General features: G+C 56.8%; 2 protein-coding genes across 9 annotated transcripts in view; one reads left to right on the forward strand and one right to left on the reverse strand.

Annotated features, from left to right (window-relative positions):
• The window catches only part of Lrba (LPS responsive beige-like anchor protein), a 495,461-nt gene extending 488,918 nt beyond the window's left edge, over positions 1-6,543 (forward strand). For all 3 annotated transcript variants that reach the window (XM_060378522.1, XM_060378523.1, XM_060378524.1), the window contains 2 exons: positions 1,646-1,797; positions 5,442-6,543. In XM_060378522.1, the coding sequence (XP_060234505.1) occupies positions 1,646-1,797; positions 5,442-5,532 (243 nt within the window). In that variant the 3' untranslated portion in view covers positions 5,533-6,543. The remainder of the gene's footprint in view (positions 1-1,645; positions 1,798-5,441) is intronic.
• A 4,449-nt stretch (positions 6,544-10,992) lies between these two features.
• The window catches only part of Dclk2 (doublecortin like kinase 2), a 118,686-nt gene continuing 114,082 nt past the window's right edge, over positions 10,993-15,596 (reverse strand). For 4 of the 6 annotated variants that reach the window (XM_021642332.2, XM_021642331.2, XM_021642330.2 and 1 more), the window contains one exon: positions 10,993-11,999. In XM_021642332.2, coding sequence (XP_021498007.1) covers positions 11,826-11,999 — 174 coding nt within the window. In that variant the 3' untranslated portion in view covers positions 10,993-11,825. Of the gene's footprint in view, positions 12,000-13,587; positions 13,668-15,596 lie in introns of all 6 variants that reach the window. The other 2 variants (XR_002476582.2, XR_002476581.2) reach the window with 1 other exon arrangement.

The following is a 15,596-nucleotide window of genomic DNA, read 5'->3' on the forward strand; positions in this document are numbered from 1 at the left end:
GTATTGGGTAACAGTGGTCCCCACACGTTGGCTGCACAAGCGTCGATGGTGCAGTGAGCAGCCGAGGTCAAGACGGGCAGCCCATCCCGGGCCACAGGGCTGCGTGCGTCCCAGGAGCCCGCTCGCCATGTTCCCAAGAGAGCTCTCTCCATTTTCTGGGGCTGTTTCAGGATGTGGGCGTTCTCAGAGGCTGCCATGGCCTGCCAGGGTCCCCGGGCACAGTGCAGCCCCAGCATCCTCCAGGCACTTGGGATCCAGAGCCAAGCCACGTCAGAAGGGCCTGGGGTGAGAGCCAGAGAGCAGGCTGCACTGGAGGGCACAGCGCAGGAGGGCCGGCTGCGTGCAGGGCAGGGTGACGGGTCCCTGTGCGGAGGCGCCAGGCCCGGCAGTTCTGAGGATGGTGTGCTCTCAGGGGTAGACTCTTACTAACAAGGCACTGAGGACGCTGGGCCTCAGTAGACTGAGCAGAAAGCAGTGTGCAGCCGGGCAGAATCAGCCCTGAAGCCAGGGCAGTCTCTGGTCGCCGCTGCTCTGGCTGTCACGGCAGGTCCCAGACCCGAGACGGCCGGTTGTGAGGCGAGTGGGTCAGGACTGACTTTTTCACACTGAGAACTCTTAATGAGACTTGGTGACATGGAAGGGGCACCACAGCTGTCTCACTTTCTTAGATGTGTTTGTGGTCTCGGGAACACGCTGCGTTCAGTGGACGAGTGACAGTTGGCATCAGTGGGAACTGAGCAGTAGCAAACAGCCCTATTCTCTAGTTAAAAACATGTCAGAGAATAGAGATTTTCGGGGCCGATGCTAAAGGTACCGGCGCAAAAGCAGGGCAGAGTTTGTTCTTCAGGGCTGGCGTTCGCGTGGCCACGCCCACCGTGCCGGGTAGGCAGGGCTGCTGGAGCCTCACGCCACCAGCTTTTGGACAGAGTGAAGAGCAGCTGGCGGTGGGCACTCTGTCAGGGGTGCGCACTTTCTGTACTGTGCTTGGAGGAGACCATACTTTGTTCAGCTACTCTGAACGTGCCGTAGGCAGAGGGTACCCTGAACCCCGGCAAAACCTTATTTATGAGCATTTATACTAAAAAGCATCATGTTCGTGAAACACTGAAATTTTTTCTCAGCAATTAAAAACAATGTAATAATGCAGCTGCAGCTATAGCTAGGGGCCTGGGGGTGCTGGTGCTTGCAGAGTCTCAGCACCCAGGACTTGGAGACAGGAGGATCACGAGTTCAGGACCATCCTCAGCTGTAAAGAGTTCAGGACCATCCTCAGCTGTAAAGAGTTCAGGGCCACCCTCAGCTGCACGAGACCACATGCAGAAACAAGCGGTCTGCACGCTGCCCTCAGGCTTTAGGGAGGAGGGGGACCTTACAGAATCAGTAGGTCATGAGCCAAGCCTGTCTGTCAGGGGGGCAGGAGACCAGCTACAGCCCAGAGCCGACCCGACATGAGGTGCCGGGAAGGTGCCTGTCCTAAAGGATGGAGCACTCCCAGGGCTGGCCGCACCCTCTGGTGCCCTTGAGTACTGTAGAACCGAGTTCGTGGCATTGCCTAGGCTAGCCTGTCTGGCTTCTGAAGCGTGGCAGGTCTCCCCCGGGTCGGTGCCCCTCCCCCTTGTCCCCACTGACCGCCGCTGTCCCTCAGGCCATGCAGCTGAGCCGAGACGGGCAGTACCTGCTCACGGGAGGAGACCACGGGGTGCTGATAGTGCGCCAGGCGGCCGACCTCCGGCAGCTCTTCGCCTACCCCGGCTGTGACGCCGGCATCCGCGCCATGGCCCTGTCCTTCGACCAGAGGTAAGGAGAGCCGGGCGGAGACGGCGGGGCTCGCCCTCGGGGACCGGGCTGGCGGGGCGCTAGGGTCCCCTGCACAGTTCGGCCTCGGTGACCACGCGCGCACGCTGCAGAGCACAGGTTCTCAGGGATAAGCGGGCCTGGAGCACGGACAGCCTGGCGCCGCCACCGAGCGGGTGTGCGTGCTGTGCGAGCGCGTGTGTTCACGGACAGGGCCCCAGCGCCGGGCTCCGGGGCAGCTGCTGGCGCCGGCCCTTCCCGAGGGCTGGCTCAGCCAGCCAGCTCCAGCCCCAGCTTTGTCTGCCTTTCGTGAGGGTCCTAAGGGCGGCAGCTAGGTCATGGCTGCCTCTGGGGAGATCTGTAATGTCCTCAACCCTCCCCAGCTGCAGAGAGGAGAGAAACTTACACTTAAAATCTAGCCATTTCCTCATGTCCTTTAACTTGTGATTCTTGTTATGGTCACACTTGTTACAGTGCATCAGACTTCCAGACTGAGCCAACCCTGACTGGCTGAGCATGCACGACATCCCCCGTGGGCAAAGCCACTGGGTCCCTCTGCAGCGTCCCGCCCCATCCTGCCCGGGCTCCTCCTTACACGGAAACGTACTGGCTTGTTCCAGGCCCAGTGTCGTTCAAGGTTCCCTGTTGCCATGTGGCAGAATCCGGGCTTTTCCTGGGTAGACGGGTGGTTCTCTGCGTGTCGGCCCTGTCTGCCCATCTGTCTACGGGGACCTTGGCTTGCTTGGTCTGGTGTGAAGAGCTTGTACAAATGTTCGTTTTCCCCCCTTACAGCCCCTCTGGGTCTGGGCCAGGGTGGGGTTGGCGGCCGTGCAGTGCCCTTACTGATGTCCTGAGCGCCCTGAGCTGCCGCGCAGGTTCACAGCCGCAGTGCGGCCCTTCTCTCTGCGGGTGTGACGGCTCTCGCTGGCTTCCGGACCCCCGGGGTCTGCGCTCAGCGGGGTTCTGTAAAGCAGAGCTGGCAGGGTACATTCCTGCCTCGTTCCTGGACTATTTTCCAGGTTCCGTATCGGTTTTCAGGGGAGTTTTGCACGCAGGCCTCATTTGGAGAGGACTGCAGCAGCCTGCTGGCTGGCGCTTTGGGGCGGTGGCGTACCCAGTCCGCGTGCACGGTCTCATGCTCTTCAGTTCATCACCCTTTGTAGGGCTACTGCAAGCGGCAATTGACTTCCTCTTTGGGACTGCTAGTGTACAGAAGTGCCACGGGGCATTCAGCGTGCGCACACACACGCGCACGCACACGTTCTCCCAGCTCGCTGCAGGCTGAGAGGACAGGTTCAGGGCAGCCTGGGCTACAGTGAGACCCTGTCTTTAAAGAAAAAGCAACTGGTTTTGTATCCCCACAACTTTCCTAAGTTTTCTATAGAGTCCTTTGGCTCTCTCCATGAGAGACCATGTCCCTTGTGACGTCATTTTATCTCTTCAATTTAAATGCCCCCCCCCCCTGCTTTCTTCTTAGCCCTGTTGGGACATCAAGCATTTTAACTGATCGAATGAAGGCAGTTGAAGCGGACAGCTTTGCTTTGTTCTGATGCTGTACAGATTCATCTTTCACCACTTGTAGGCTTGTCGGCTGTGGGTGTTCATTATTGCTCTGGCTTAAAGCCATTCATTTATATTCCCTTTTTGAAAGCTACTGACTTTTGTCAGTTGAGATATATATGTTTTTTAGTCTAATAGTGTATTTTACTCCTTGAATTATCCTTACATTTCAAACCTCATAGTCACGGTATCTAATCCTTGTAGACACTAACGGATTTGGTTTGCTGACAGTTGGCATGAGTATCCATTCAAGGCAGTAATGTTGGTCTGTAATGTTGTTTAGTGTTGTCTCTTGGGTTTTGGTATCAGGAAAATGGTAAACACTGCAAGTGTTTTTTCCTTCTTATTCTTTTAGAAGAACTTGGAGAAAAAGTAATGATCTCTACACACATGGCCCACCGTACCTTACCAGGGACTGGTGTCCACCTCACGTGGGATAGTAAATTTGCGGGGTGCAGTCTCTAATGGTCTCTCATACTGTCGTCTTTAGCTTGAGTTGTATCATTCTGCAGCTCTTCCCAGCAGCCCTACTTCTGTTCTCATTTCCTATTTTCTTACAGTGCCCTAGCTTTGGGTTGAGTTCGCTCTTTTCTGTTACTAAGATTGTGTCTGTTTCTTTTCTAATGTTTTTACACATTTCCTCTCCTCTCTGCCTGCTGTAGCCTGTTAGTGTGGTCCCTTTGCATCAGATACAGTTACTGTTGGTGCATGCTTATTTTCCAGTTTCCATCGTCACTGACTTTCTGTCAAGACCACAGACCCTTTCCATGATCTCACATTAAATCATTAGAACTTGACAGGATTCACCTCAGAGAATGTTCCACCGTGAAGAGAGACGGTGACCACAGAAGTTCTTTCACAGGACATTTCCCTGAGCCTGGCTTCCAGTTAGAGGTTCAGTCCATTGTCATCACGGCAGGAAGCATTGCCGCGTGCAGCAGCCTTGGTGCTGGAGGGAGCTGAGTGTTGTGCAGAAGGGTTTGCCGCTGGGCCTGCCTGAGCTCCCGGGACCTCAAAGCCAACCACTGGTGACATGCTTCCTCCAGACAGCCACCCCACCTCCCATGAGTGTATGGGGCCATTTCACTTCAGCCAGCACATGCCCTGGCAAAACAAAAGTGTATTCTGCCCCTGTTGATGTGGTTTTCAGTCTGTGTGGCTTGAGGATTACCCTTCTGTCAGGGTATGCTACATGTTTTCCAAGTCAGGTGTGAGAGCCTCGAGCCGACTGGAGAGCCACGGATGGCGCTCTCCTGGGAGTGCTTGCTCCGTGTTGTTCTGGGGCTTCTGACGCCATGGCCACCTCCGTTCTCTTATCACTGCTTACCCAGAATTCTTGTTTCTCGTTTGTTCAATCCACTTGTTGTTCTAAAATGAATCTCCTGTATACCACCTAGACTCTGGTTATTTCCTCCAACCCACAGCCAGGTTTCCTCTCTCTACATGTCAGTGACTGGCTGGGGAAGGCCTGGCCTCCATTCCACGTATGGAAGCTCTTCATGCCCTGTCTGTGTTGGCCTTCTGCAGTTATACATCTCAGTTTCCAGGTTCAGGCAAATACAGGAAGGCACGGCCTGCAGCTTCCTCGGAGCTGGTCCTAGCCAAGCCATGCAGGGACAGCTCATGTAGCAGAGCTCTGGCTCTTCTTCATCTGTCCCTGCATTGCCTTCTCAGGAGAGCCCCTGCATTGCCTTCTCAGGAGAGCAAGCAGCTCCTGTCTCTCATGACCATCAGGTCACTGTGCTGCAGGGTCAGGTCCCTAGAGTGTAGGTTCCCCAGTAACAAACAGCACCCTCCTCTCCTCTTCACTGTGCTCCTCCAGTGGCAACTGCTTTGTGGGTTTTTCTTCTGACTCTGATGCCTTAGAAGCATTGTTTCCCGAGGCCCCCTCCTTGGAAGTGGCTTCGCTCACAGTTCAGTGACGGCCTGCACACGCCACAGGACCCGTTCCTTCACAGACCACGGGTGCTCTGCGGTGTCAAAACCAATGCGCCGAGCTTACTTGGGTCTGCACTTCAGCTGCCAAGGGGGAGCCGCAGCTGCCGCCAGCAGCAGAAAGCACAGCCCTAACCCTCTCCATCCCTCAGGTGCATCATTTCCGGCATGGCGTCGGGAAGCATCGTGCTGTTCTACAACGACTTCAACCGCTGGCATCATGAGTACCAAACCCGCTACTGATGGTGACAGCCATGCCCTGGTCCTGTTCCAGGCTGAGCTAGGAAGGACTCCGGACATCACTCTCTCTGTGGAAACAGCGATCACACCTGAATGTAACTTCAATTTGCTTGAACAAGCAAAGTATTTTTTAAAGTTAATTGCTATTTTTGTAGACTTTGCTTGACACTTGGGGGTGGGGAGCAGCAAAGCAGAGAGCTGGCTGCTGGTTTCTGTAGTTTAAAAAAACCTATATTTTTAGTCATGATGAAAAGTCTATTTTCACCAATTATGGATACAAACAGTGGAGCCAATATTCCCACTAGTTCGTGCTTTGTTGTGTAAAGCCATTTCCCACTTACCTGTAATCTTGAGAAGTAAGATTTTAGCAATAGGGAAATGGTTCTAGCACCGGGACGGGGATTTTATTCTGCACTGGGTCCTGTATTTTTCTAGACAATTGTGCTTTCTTCAGTGCTGACATTTCCAGGATTTTAATAGTACTGTTTAAATTATGACGTGTGATTTAAAACATCTCAATGGATTATTTCTGTATTCCTCTTCTGTAAGCATGTGTTAGCCCTAGAAAATTATGGTTTGGGGAAGGCTATTTTATTTTAGTGTGTGTTAAACAACAAAGATCTAAGTTATAACAATCACAAATGTTCACCCCTTTTCCTGATCTGTCGTCCTCATGGCTCAAGGTGAAATGATGGAAACACTCTAGGGCTCACAGTCCTCGTTTCTTGTAAGAATAAGAAGTACCAAAGCCTGCCCGAGTCACCAGTGCCCTGTGAGGAGGCGGCGCCCCCCCCCCCCCCAGATCAGAGGGTGCAGGAACCGTGCTGAACAGCGCCTGCCTGACCCGTGTGAGGAAACTGCCTCTGCCTTCTTTCTGATTAGCAGTTTGTACTAAGAGTGTTATTTTGGTGTCATATAATTCTACCTTTTTCTAGTAGATTGCTGTATGAAATTCTGTGAAAATATTTGAGGAAAGATCTGTATTACATAAATAAATTCTTTGTATGTTGTGAATTCTGAGTTGGAGCTGTCTTTGCTTCCTGTGCAGCTCACCCGAACCTCCCCACTCAGAGGCTCTGCAACCCAGGATCTAGAAGGAAATATCCAGTTTGATAGAAAAACAGATACAATGAAACTTGTGCCAGCAAGCTGTTGGAAATGTCTTTTTCCCCCAAACATTTCAGACACGGGTAACTATTCACACAGACAGTGCCACACTGAGAGCCCGCCCGGCAGAGCCCAGCAAGAATGCTTTCTCTTGCCAAATCTCCTCCTGGCCGCCGCCGCTGTGACTTCTACAAATGACCAAATAAGGACCAGTAGACTCGCCAACACTTCACAAACCATTAAGAAAAACAATGAACAGCAAAACGTGGGGGCGGAAATGCAGGCCTTATGAGTTGCAGGCTAACAGGCAGGTTTCACTTGGGAAATAAAGGGTGGACAGAAAGCAGCGGCGCACAGGCCTCCCGGAGCCGCGCCTGCCATTGCCTCTGTCTAGCTCCTACAGCACGCACACATGGGGCCTAGCCTGAACCAAGGGCTCCCTTAGTGGCAGAATCTGTGAGCACAGTGTTTCCTCGGTTTGATTCGTGCTTACCTTACCAAACTTTAACTATTTTTATTAAAAGAAGCAAAAAACCCCACTATCACGCCAGATAAACGGAACCCAGCTGGTGGAGCAGCGGCGGTGGAGGCTGTGGCCCGGCTCTGCGCGGGGCAGCGCGCCTGGCATTCCGACCACCCACCGCCGCAAACTAAGGGTTCCCCTCCTTACTTGCCAGTTCTCGATCTTTACGGTTTTTCAGTTATGATAGAGTCCCTGGCGAGAAAGAGGCTGAGAAGCAGAAAACAAGACTATGTGACTCGTGATAGAGCAGGTTCGTGGGCAACTCACTATGAGCATCAAAAGCCAGAACAGACCAAATCCTAAAGCGCATGGTTCGTGAATCAACTCAAACAAGGACGGGTTTGCCCAGGGCTCGGACGGCACCAGCTCTGCAGCAGAGAAGACGCAGGAGAGCCGGGGATGGCCCGCCCCAGGGCCCGGGCACGCCTCGGGGAAGCGGGGTGGCTGGCCCTGCAGCGTGGACGGAGACCCCGGGCGGACCACGCAAGCAAGCCCGCCGCCCTCCTGCGCTTCCAGGGCGGCGGGGCAGCAGCAGGCGGGCTACCTCGCACTCCTCGGCCAGCGGAGGTGTCAGCTGCAGGGCAGGGCGGGCTGCAGTGGAGTGCTCCTCCACGGAGCCTGAGCCTGGTCCCATCACCCGGGGCCACCTGTAACTCCAGATCCGGAGGACCTGAGGCCTGCACTCGTGACCACACCCACGCGCACCACGCGCAGCCAGTCACCGTGGGCGCTGCCCCGCGAGCCTCACCGGGAACTTGTACCTGCATCAGCCAGCCCTGCACGGAGGACACAGCAGGCGGGTGATGCCGGGAGGTTCCGGCGGCAGAAGCAGATAGGAGAGCCCGCCGGAGCGTGCACCAGGCGCGCAGCACCCTCGCCACAGCCTCGCCACGTGACTCCAGGCAAAGGGCCAAACCTCAGAATCTGCATGAGCTCACAAATGACCAAGTACAACCGTGCTTCTGACTGGTCATTCCTGTGCTACCCCAGTGAGAGGAAACACCCAATCCTGGGGGCTTCCCAAATTAGAGTTGCAAGTAACGCAGGAGCTAAAATGTTATAACATCCGCTGTGAGAAAGATCACTTAAGTGGCAGATCAAACAGCAAGGCAAAGCAACGTTTTAAAAGTTCTGACAGACTAGAGCAGAAGAAACATCTTCAGTACTTTTGAGACCACTGTGAAGCCGAGCACGCCGACAGATTTCTGTAGTCCTAGCTTTGGGGACACTACAGCAGGAGAGTATTGGGTTTGAGGCCAACCTGAGCTGCACATAGTGAGACCTGGTCTCAGTGATGAAAGAATTATTTCAAAAATCCAGTCCATGCATTATTCTTGGATCTTTGTAAACATGAGATCCTTAAAAACTCAAAAGCTAGCCATTCATGGTAGTACACGCCTTTAATCCCAGCACTCAGGATGCAGAGGCAGGCGGGATCTCTGAGTTCGAGGCCAGCCTTGTCGACTGGGTCAGTTCCAGGATAGCCAGGGCTACACAGAGAAACCTTGTCTCGAACAGGAAAACGCAACCAAGCAAACCCAAAGCTAAGCTTACCCCCGACAGGTCTTGCTTTGCTGCCCAGGCGACATGTAGGCTCCTGGCGGAAGCAGGGGCCACCTGTACGTGTGATACCTCCCAGCCTGCTCACTGGGACCACAAACCGGAAACAGAAACCACTCAAACACAGCACAGCAGGCTCTTGAAGGAAACAGGGCGTTTTGGCTTTCCTGCGGCCACATCCCCTGAGACAGTGTGGCTTCTCCAGTCAGGAAAGACACACTGGAAGCCACTTGGAGTCTCCATGATCACAGCCCTGAAACTAAGCTTTTGGGGGATCTGGACAGGGCTGGTGTTTGCTCAGACCAGCAGGACATGGCGGCAGCTTTCAGCTTCAGCCTCCAGACAACTGGCGGGCGTTGTCAGGCTTGCCCCATCACACATAGAGCGAGCTGCCTAAGGTCATGAAGACATCCTGAGCCTTGCCTGGGGTCAGACCCGTGCGGCCATGAAGGCGCAGAGATGAGTGGCTCCAGACACTTTTTCTTCCCCTTGGATATGCAACACTCAAGGAGGGCCAAACAAACCTAGTGCGCTGTGCGCCTGTGACACTCCCCAGCGCCCAGGCATCTGCGGGAGTTTGAACCCTTCGCGGTATGGGTGACCTTGCCCCCGCCCACTGCTAGAATCTGACCAAAGTTCCCGTCAACCTGAGGCTCACATCCAGGCAAAGAAACGTGTCTGCAGCCTGACAGAACAGTTCAGTGTGCCTGGAGCTCTGGTACGCCAGGGGTTTGGCTGTTTTCCGAGCAAGCGCTGGGTGCCAGAGCGTCAAAGCCCTCAGCCTCCCACACAGAGGGGCGCTGCACCCACTCCCGATGTGCTGAGCGAAGACTAGGCGGGCTGCCTCCTGGGGAAGCAGGAGGGTTTCCAGGCCCGGGCTTCCTGTCATGCTTCCTGTCTGCGGTCAGGAAGTGGCCGAGCCCTGTGCCTCACTTCCTGCTGAACTGTTTCAGCTCATGTGAAAGGTGCCTTCTGCCTGTCACACATCATGGAAACAAGATTCTCCCAGTCTGATGGGAAGAGCCGTGGATTATCCGTGCAGCCACGTGGCGCCAGCTGCTCGGCCGCGTGGCTTTGAAACGCTTGAAACGTTCGGCCTGCAGTTGCTGCGGTGTGGATCCAACACGCAGGCTCCGACTCTCCACACGCAGTCAAGTGCCGCCCAGGTTTTTCTGATGGTGACCACGCGTTGACACAATACTCTGGATGTGTTTAGATGCCAGGTGAAATAACTTCCCGGTTCTTTCAAGCTTTCCAATGTGGCGCTAAGTCGCTAACGTGGAGGCGGTCCACGTTCCCAAACCGCCCCGCATTCTCTACAAGACACTCCTCAGCCCCTTCTTCTCCCCGCGGCTCCTCTCCCCAGCATCTCCCGAGCATACACGGAGCAGCTGCACAGCTGACACTCCTCTATCCACCTTTCGCAAGGGGGGGGGGGGGCTGCCGGGCAGGTCGGTACCCGCCTCCCAGGGTGCCACCTGCCTCCTCTGCCCCGGACTGCGCCCTCCGGGCCTGCGCCTCGGCCTCGTGTCCCTCCGTGGATCCTGCGGGCTGGAGGTTCACCGCGGCCTCGTGCTCACGTGGGTGGGCGCTGCCCTGCGCTCGTGTCAGCTCACGCCAGGCGCAGCACAGGGCCGGCGACGCCCTGACTGCTCCGCTCCTCCCTGCGAGGACGAACCACCCGCAAAGAGGCGAGAGCTGCCAGCGGCTGGCGGGGAGCCTGGGCCTCCCCCGGCTCCGGGCCGCCCTTCCCGGGCTCCGCAGCCCGGCGCGGGCACGCACAGGCGCACAGGCAAGAACAGGTCCCCAGCAGCCGCTCTCTGCCCGTCAGCGGGGACCCAGGCAGCTGCCCCCACCCTGCACCCGGCCTTGACCACCTCTCGGCGCCCGGGCACAGCCACGGGCCTCGGGTGCCCCGGCTCGGCCGCCCCAGTCCCTTGGCACATGAACCAAGAGAGCGGGCTGGGCTGCTCATGGGTCCCTGCCCGAGGCGACACAGGCGAGCAGCGCGGCCCAAGGGCACGGCCGCAGGGGGGCAGGGCAGGGCAGGGAGGGCAGCCGCGCCCCGGGCCCCTGCGCTCCTGCTGGGGGAATCCGCCCGCCCCGCCGCCCGCCCCCCCGCCGCCCTGCTCAGGACCCAGCCCCGGGGCCACGCGGCAGCCAAGCACGGCTCTGCCTGCTCTCCCAGGGGCCACGCCGGCCCTGCAGGCCTGGGAGGGAGGACAGGCCACATGAGCCGTCCAAAGCAACCACACAGGAACGGCCCGCCCCACGGCTTTTCAGAAGGGGGAGTTTATTGGAGGTGGGGACACTTGGAGAAAACAAAGTCTAACAGGAGAGTCACCGTGGGGCCCACCTGTTCGGAGGACAGGCGCGTCAGACAGTACACAGTTACAGTTAGTAAAAAGAGCAGGGGGAGGAAAAACTGCCAGCAGCCTTCCCGAGGTTGGTCACGGGCATCCGAGAGCACCACGCACCCCAGGCCCCGCTGGGTCTCGGCAGCACTGCCCTGGCTTTCTGTCCCTGTGACCACGGGCAGGGTGAGCCTGTGGGTGACTCGGCTGCACAGTCCACGGAAAAGACCGCAGCCACTTCTTCAGTGGTTCCTAACACAAGAGGGAGGGCGGGAACCGAGGGGCGTCTGCACTCCAGGCAGGCCCTGCTTCCTGGGTGGCCCAAAGTCAGGAGCGGGCCGGCCCGCAGGGGAAGGAGGCCATGCTGCCTCTGACGGGACAAAGGGGCAGCCCGGCCGTGTCCTCTTCGAGAAGGGAGCACTGGGGTCCTCCAGTGAGATGATCCTGCGTCAGCGCGTATCTGTGAAGAGGATGCACTCCCAGAGAAAAGGGGCACAGCCTGGGTAAATCGCCAAATGTCTACTAGCTAGAAACAGATGATCTCAGAGGAGTCTCCAAATGTCGCCACAACTGACAGGGCAGAGTACGTGCGGGGTGCTGCACGCCGGCTCAGGCCGCCCGGTCCTGGCCCCGGGCGGTGACTGCAGGCCAGCACGTTGTCTGAGCAGCAGTCAGGAGAGAAAGGCCCTTCGGCAGGGAGGTGAACGGTGGCCTTCCCGGCCCAGCGGGCAGCTCCGGCGGGGCCACGCGGCTCAGTCTCGGTGGCGGCGCCAGGTCCCCGCCAGATCACAGCCAGAGGCGGCTGGGGGACACGCGGCCCCCCGGTCTGCAGGAGGGGCTGGCAGGGGCTGCTCCCTCGCTGGCTTGCTGCTGTCTTGACAGTGCTTGCTGCAGAAAATCTGCCCCTCTTTATCGAGAGCCGTGTTCTGGGGAGAGAGCAGCAGAGAGCACGTTACCCAGGCCTGGCCCTACCCACTACCAGGCCAGAAAGCAGGGCACAGCATGCAGGAGGCAGCAAGAGAAGAGGACAAACACTCCAGGCTCCTAGCACAAGTCTAAGGGACCGGCCACACCCACCGCCGGAGCAGCTGCCCCTGCCCTGTCGCAGCCGCAGGTGGCCTGACTGGTTGCGTGCGCTGTGAGCCACACCTGGAGTCCGTCCACACTCACACCCAGGAGTGCGGGATGCTCACCAGCCTCCTCGCTGAGCTAGCACACAAACCTAAAGTTCTTGTCACAGGATGTGGTACTCGCGTCATAAACAAACAATGCCTCATAACCAAGGGCATCTGCGTGTGCCCAGGAACCCCCTGGCGCCGCAGCAGCTGGGGCCTTGCCTGCCACTCCCCGAGAGGGAGGCCTGTACTCCGCTGCACCCTCGCCTTGCTCCTCTGTGGGACCAGAACTGGCAGGTTTCCCCATGGATGGTGGGGCCCTGCTCCCTCGGCTCCAGGCAGTGCTCCCTACCCTCTGAGGACGGTGTCAGCTAGCGTGGCTGAGTGGGAAGGGCCTGAAACTTAGCTCCAGGGCTGCTGCCTTCAGGACCCCCCCAGCAACACCCACAAGAGACACAGGGACCACCTATTTCTAGCACAGACTCTCTCCCGGATAGAAGAGAATCACAGCCTGATTATTTCTCCTCTTCTCTTCTGGCCGAGAACGAGCGTGCACGCAGAGGAAGCTGGCCGTGCAGTTAGTACGTACCATGGCCTTGGACCTAGTCAGGGGAAGCAATGCAGCAGCGGGCGACGCCGGAGGGGAGAGAAGCAGGGACAGAAACGACTTACTTCAACAGAAGCAACGCGAGAACAGTCTTGTCTGTCTTAAATCAGGAAGTGACCCCCCCAATCGACACTCTCTCGCACATATACATACGCACACGCGTGCTCTCTCTGTGCGTGCTGGGGTGGAAAGAATGTACCCTCTGACTGACATTTCTCCTGGAGACCAAGGAAGGAGGTATCCTGTCATTCCTTTCTCTGCCACAAGATGGCCCCTTCTGGTCTCTGAGGCTTTGTCCCTTACTGGGACAAAGAAGCCACCTCCCAAATTCACTGTCCTTCGCCGGCACACTAAGGACTGTCAGGGAAATCCAAAATGAGACCTGGAGCCATCGGCCTCTCTGAAACTCTCTCCAGTATGCTCATGTTCTTATCCCCGAGACAGTCTCACTGATGAAAATGTAACTGTGGACGCAGCACAGAACCCTCATCTCCCGCTGTCACTTGCAGAAAGATGGCCTTCGCCTGTGTAACAGGAGCAGGACACAGAACTGCCGGGACGCTGCTCCTGAGCAGGCAGCCTGACAAGACAGGTCTAACTTAATGGCAAAGCTAGGTCTAAATTAATGGCAAAGCTCCCCAAAGGCGTGCTGGGCTGGGCTGGCCAGGAGCTCAGCAGCTTCAGAGGCCCCGTCCCAGCAGGAAGCCAAGGGCCAGGCGTCAGAGACAAGCATGCAGTTGGAAGAGGGGCTGAGAATTAGGTTGGCTCTCATGAGCACAGTGTGTTGGATACCAGAATCAGCTCCGGGGCTTCCCATAGTCTCAACAGGGGAAGAACGAAACTCTAGGTGGCTCTCAAACTGTCAAATCAAACTGTCAAGTGAAATGCAGACAACAGCGTCAGCTTCGGCTCCTTCACCTTTGTGAACCAGCCCTAGCCCTAACATTCCTCTCTGGTGCCCCAGGCACCTGCTCTGGGAAGAAGGTTGGGTGGCAGGAGACAGGAAGGGCCCCCTCTTTAAATATGCACAGAGGTCATTTCAGCCACAGAACACTTCCTGCTCTTCGGCTACAGCAATGACAAGTTCATGCCGAGGTGGGCATTTTGTGGTTATTTAAATATAAAAACAATTTAAAACTGTCCCCGGGGATAGGAGGCCTCAGCATACAGCCCTGACATGACGGGGCCCAAAGGTCTCACAGCCGTACCCTGCATCCACACCCGGCAGAGCCCTGACCTGGGCAAGAGCAGGCAAGAAGCCTTGACTCCTGGGGACGAGTGAGAATTTGGCAGGGGGCTTTTGAGCCACCGAGGACAGAGACTGCCAGAAAAGTCCCAGGAATGTCCCAGGAGGTTCCGAAGGCAAGGATGCACGCGGCCCCTCCAGTCTGCTCGGAGGAACCACCGCTGGACGCCACCAACACGTGCTGCGTGGCTACTGCAGACACACCAACACACATCCTTAAACAGCCACCTCAGGGTAGTTCAGCACAGGGACACCCTGTTCAAATTCGAGGGTTCGGCATCTCCGTCCATCGGGGAAAAGGCCGTGTGAGCAATGAAAGGTTCTCACATGGCCACCCACGGCACAGGTGTGAGCTCACACCTGCCTGAAGGACCTCAGCTGTGCGGCAGGGGGCAGGGGGCAGGGGGCAGGGGGCAGGCCTCCGTGGCCACTGACTCCAGTGAGTCACTGGGCACAGGACTGTGAAACCAACAAGCCTTAGACCATTAGAGAGATAACTAACGTGTGATAGGAAATTCTGACTCCAACAGGCTCTTCAAGACCTGTACTAGAGCTGAATACACATTCGGGGGTTGCTGAGGCCTCAGCCGCTGAGCTGCGCCCCAGCACAAATGCTGACTGCGTTCCACACAGCTGCCTCCGACGCCATGCCTGGCACCAATGCACACTGCTTCTGCTCACGGGGTGCATCTCAAAAACAATCCCCGGGAACTGTCCTCCCGCCGTCAGCTCAGCCCAGTGAGGGCACAGTTCTGTGCCGCCTCAGAAAGCATGCTCCAGGGGTCAGCAAAACCACAGCTCCAGCCTTCCTGTGTTTACGGGGCTTCCCAAAGTCCTGCAAGGGGCACAGAGCCGTGCGGGGAGGAAGGGAGCGCGCAGCTCCCAGCCGGCCGGGCTAAGCCTCCCCGGAGGGAGGGCCGGCATCCTCGAGAACAGCTAACACGGGGTGGGCAGTGCTTAGCCCACACCGCAGTGCATGGCCACAAAGGCGTGGGCATGCGCAGTGCATGTCCACGAAGGCGTGGGCGGGGTGTGGCTTCCTGGACTCCCACTGTCCCCACACCTCCACGCTGCGGACAGAGAAGTCCATTTCCGCGTGGTGTGGGGAAAAGCACACAGAACTTTCCCGTGTGGGAAAGCCGCCCCCAGGAGAGGCTGCGGACGTCAGGCCTGTCTGCAGGTCTACAGGGAGGGCGGAGGCCGCCCCTGGCCTTGTGAGTAGCAGCGGCTGCTGAGCAGCCCCAATGTCGAGAGCTCACGCCTGGGCGGCTGGGGCTGAACTATGTGTTTAAATGTTTAGCTATGTGGCCTTAAGTATTTTGAAGAAGTACAAAAATAGGCTCATTGCTGCTAACTTTAAATAAAATTTTAACTATGAAATACTTTAAATAAAAAAGTATTCTTTTATGGCTTTACAAACACACCAACTATTTTAACCAACTGCTCTTTGAAAAGTGAAATTTGTTCACTTGGCTGTTTCCTATCCCAAATCTAAAAGAAACTGCACGTCAACCAGAGGCCTGGAGCAGGCTGGGCCTCATTTCCTTCCCCTGCC

The sequence above is a fragment of the Meriones unguiculatus genome, chromosome 2 (genome assembly GCF_030254825.1).
Source record: "Meriones unguiculatus strain TT.TT164.6M chromosome 2, Bangor_MerUng_6.1, whole genome shotgun sequence".
Classification (NCBI taxonomy): domain Eukaryota; kingdom Metazoa; phylum Chordata; class Mammalia; order Rodentia; family Muridae; genus Meriones; species Meriones unguiculatus.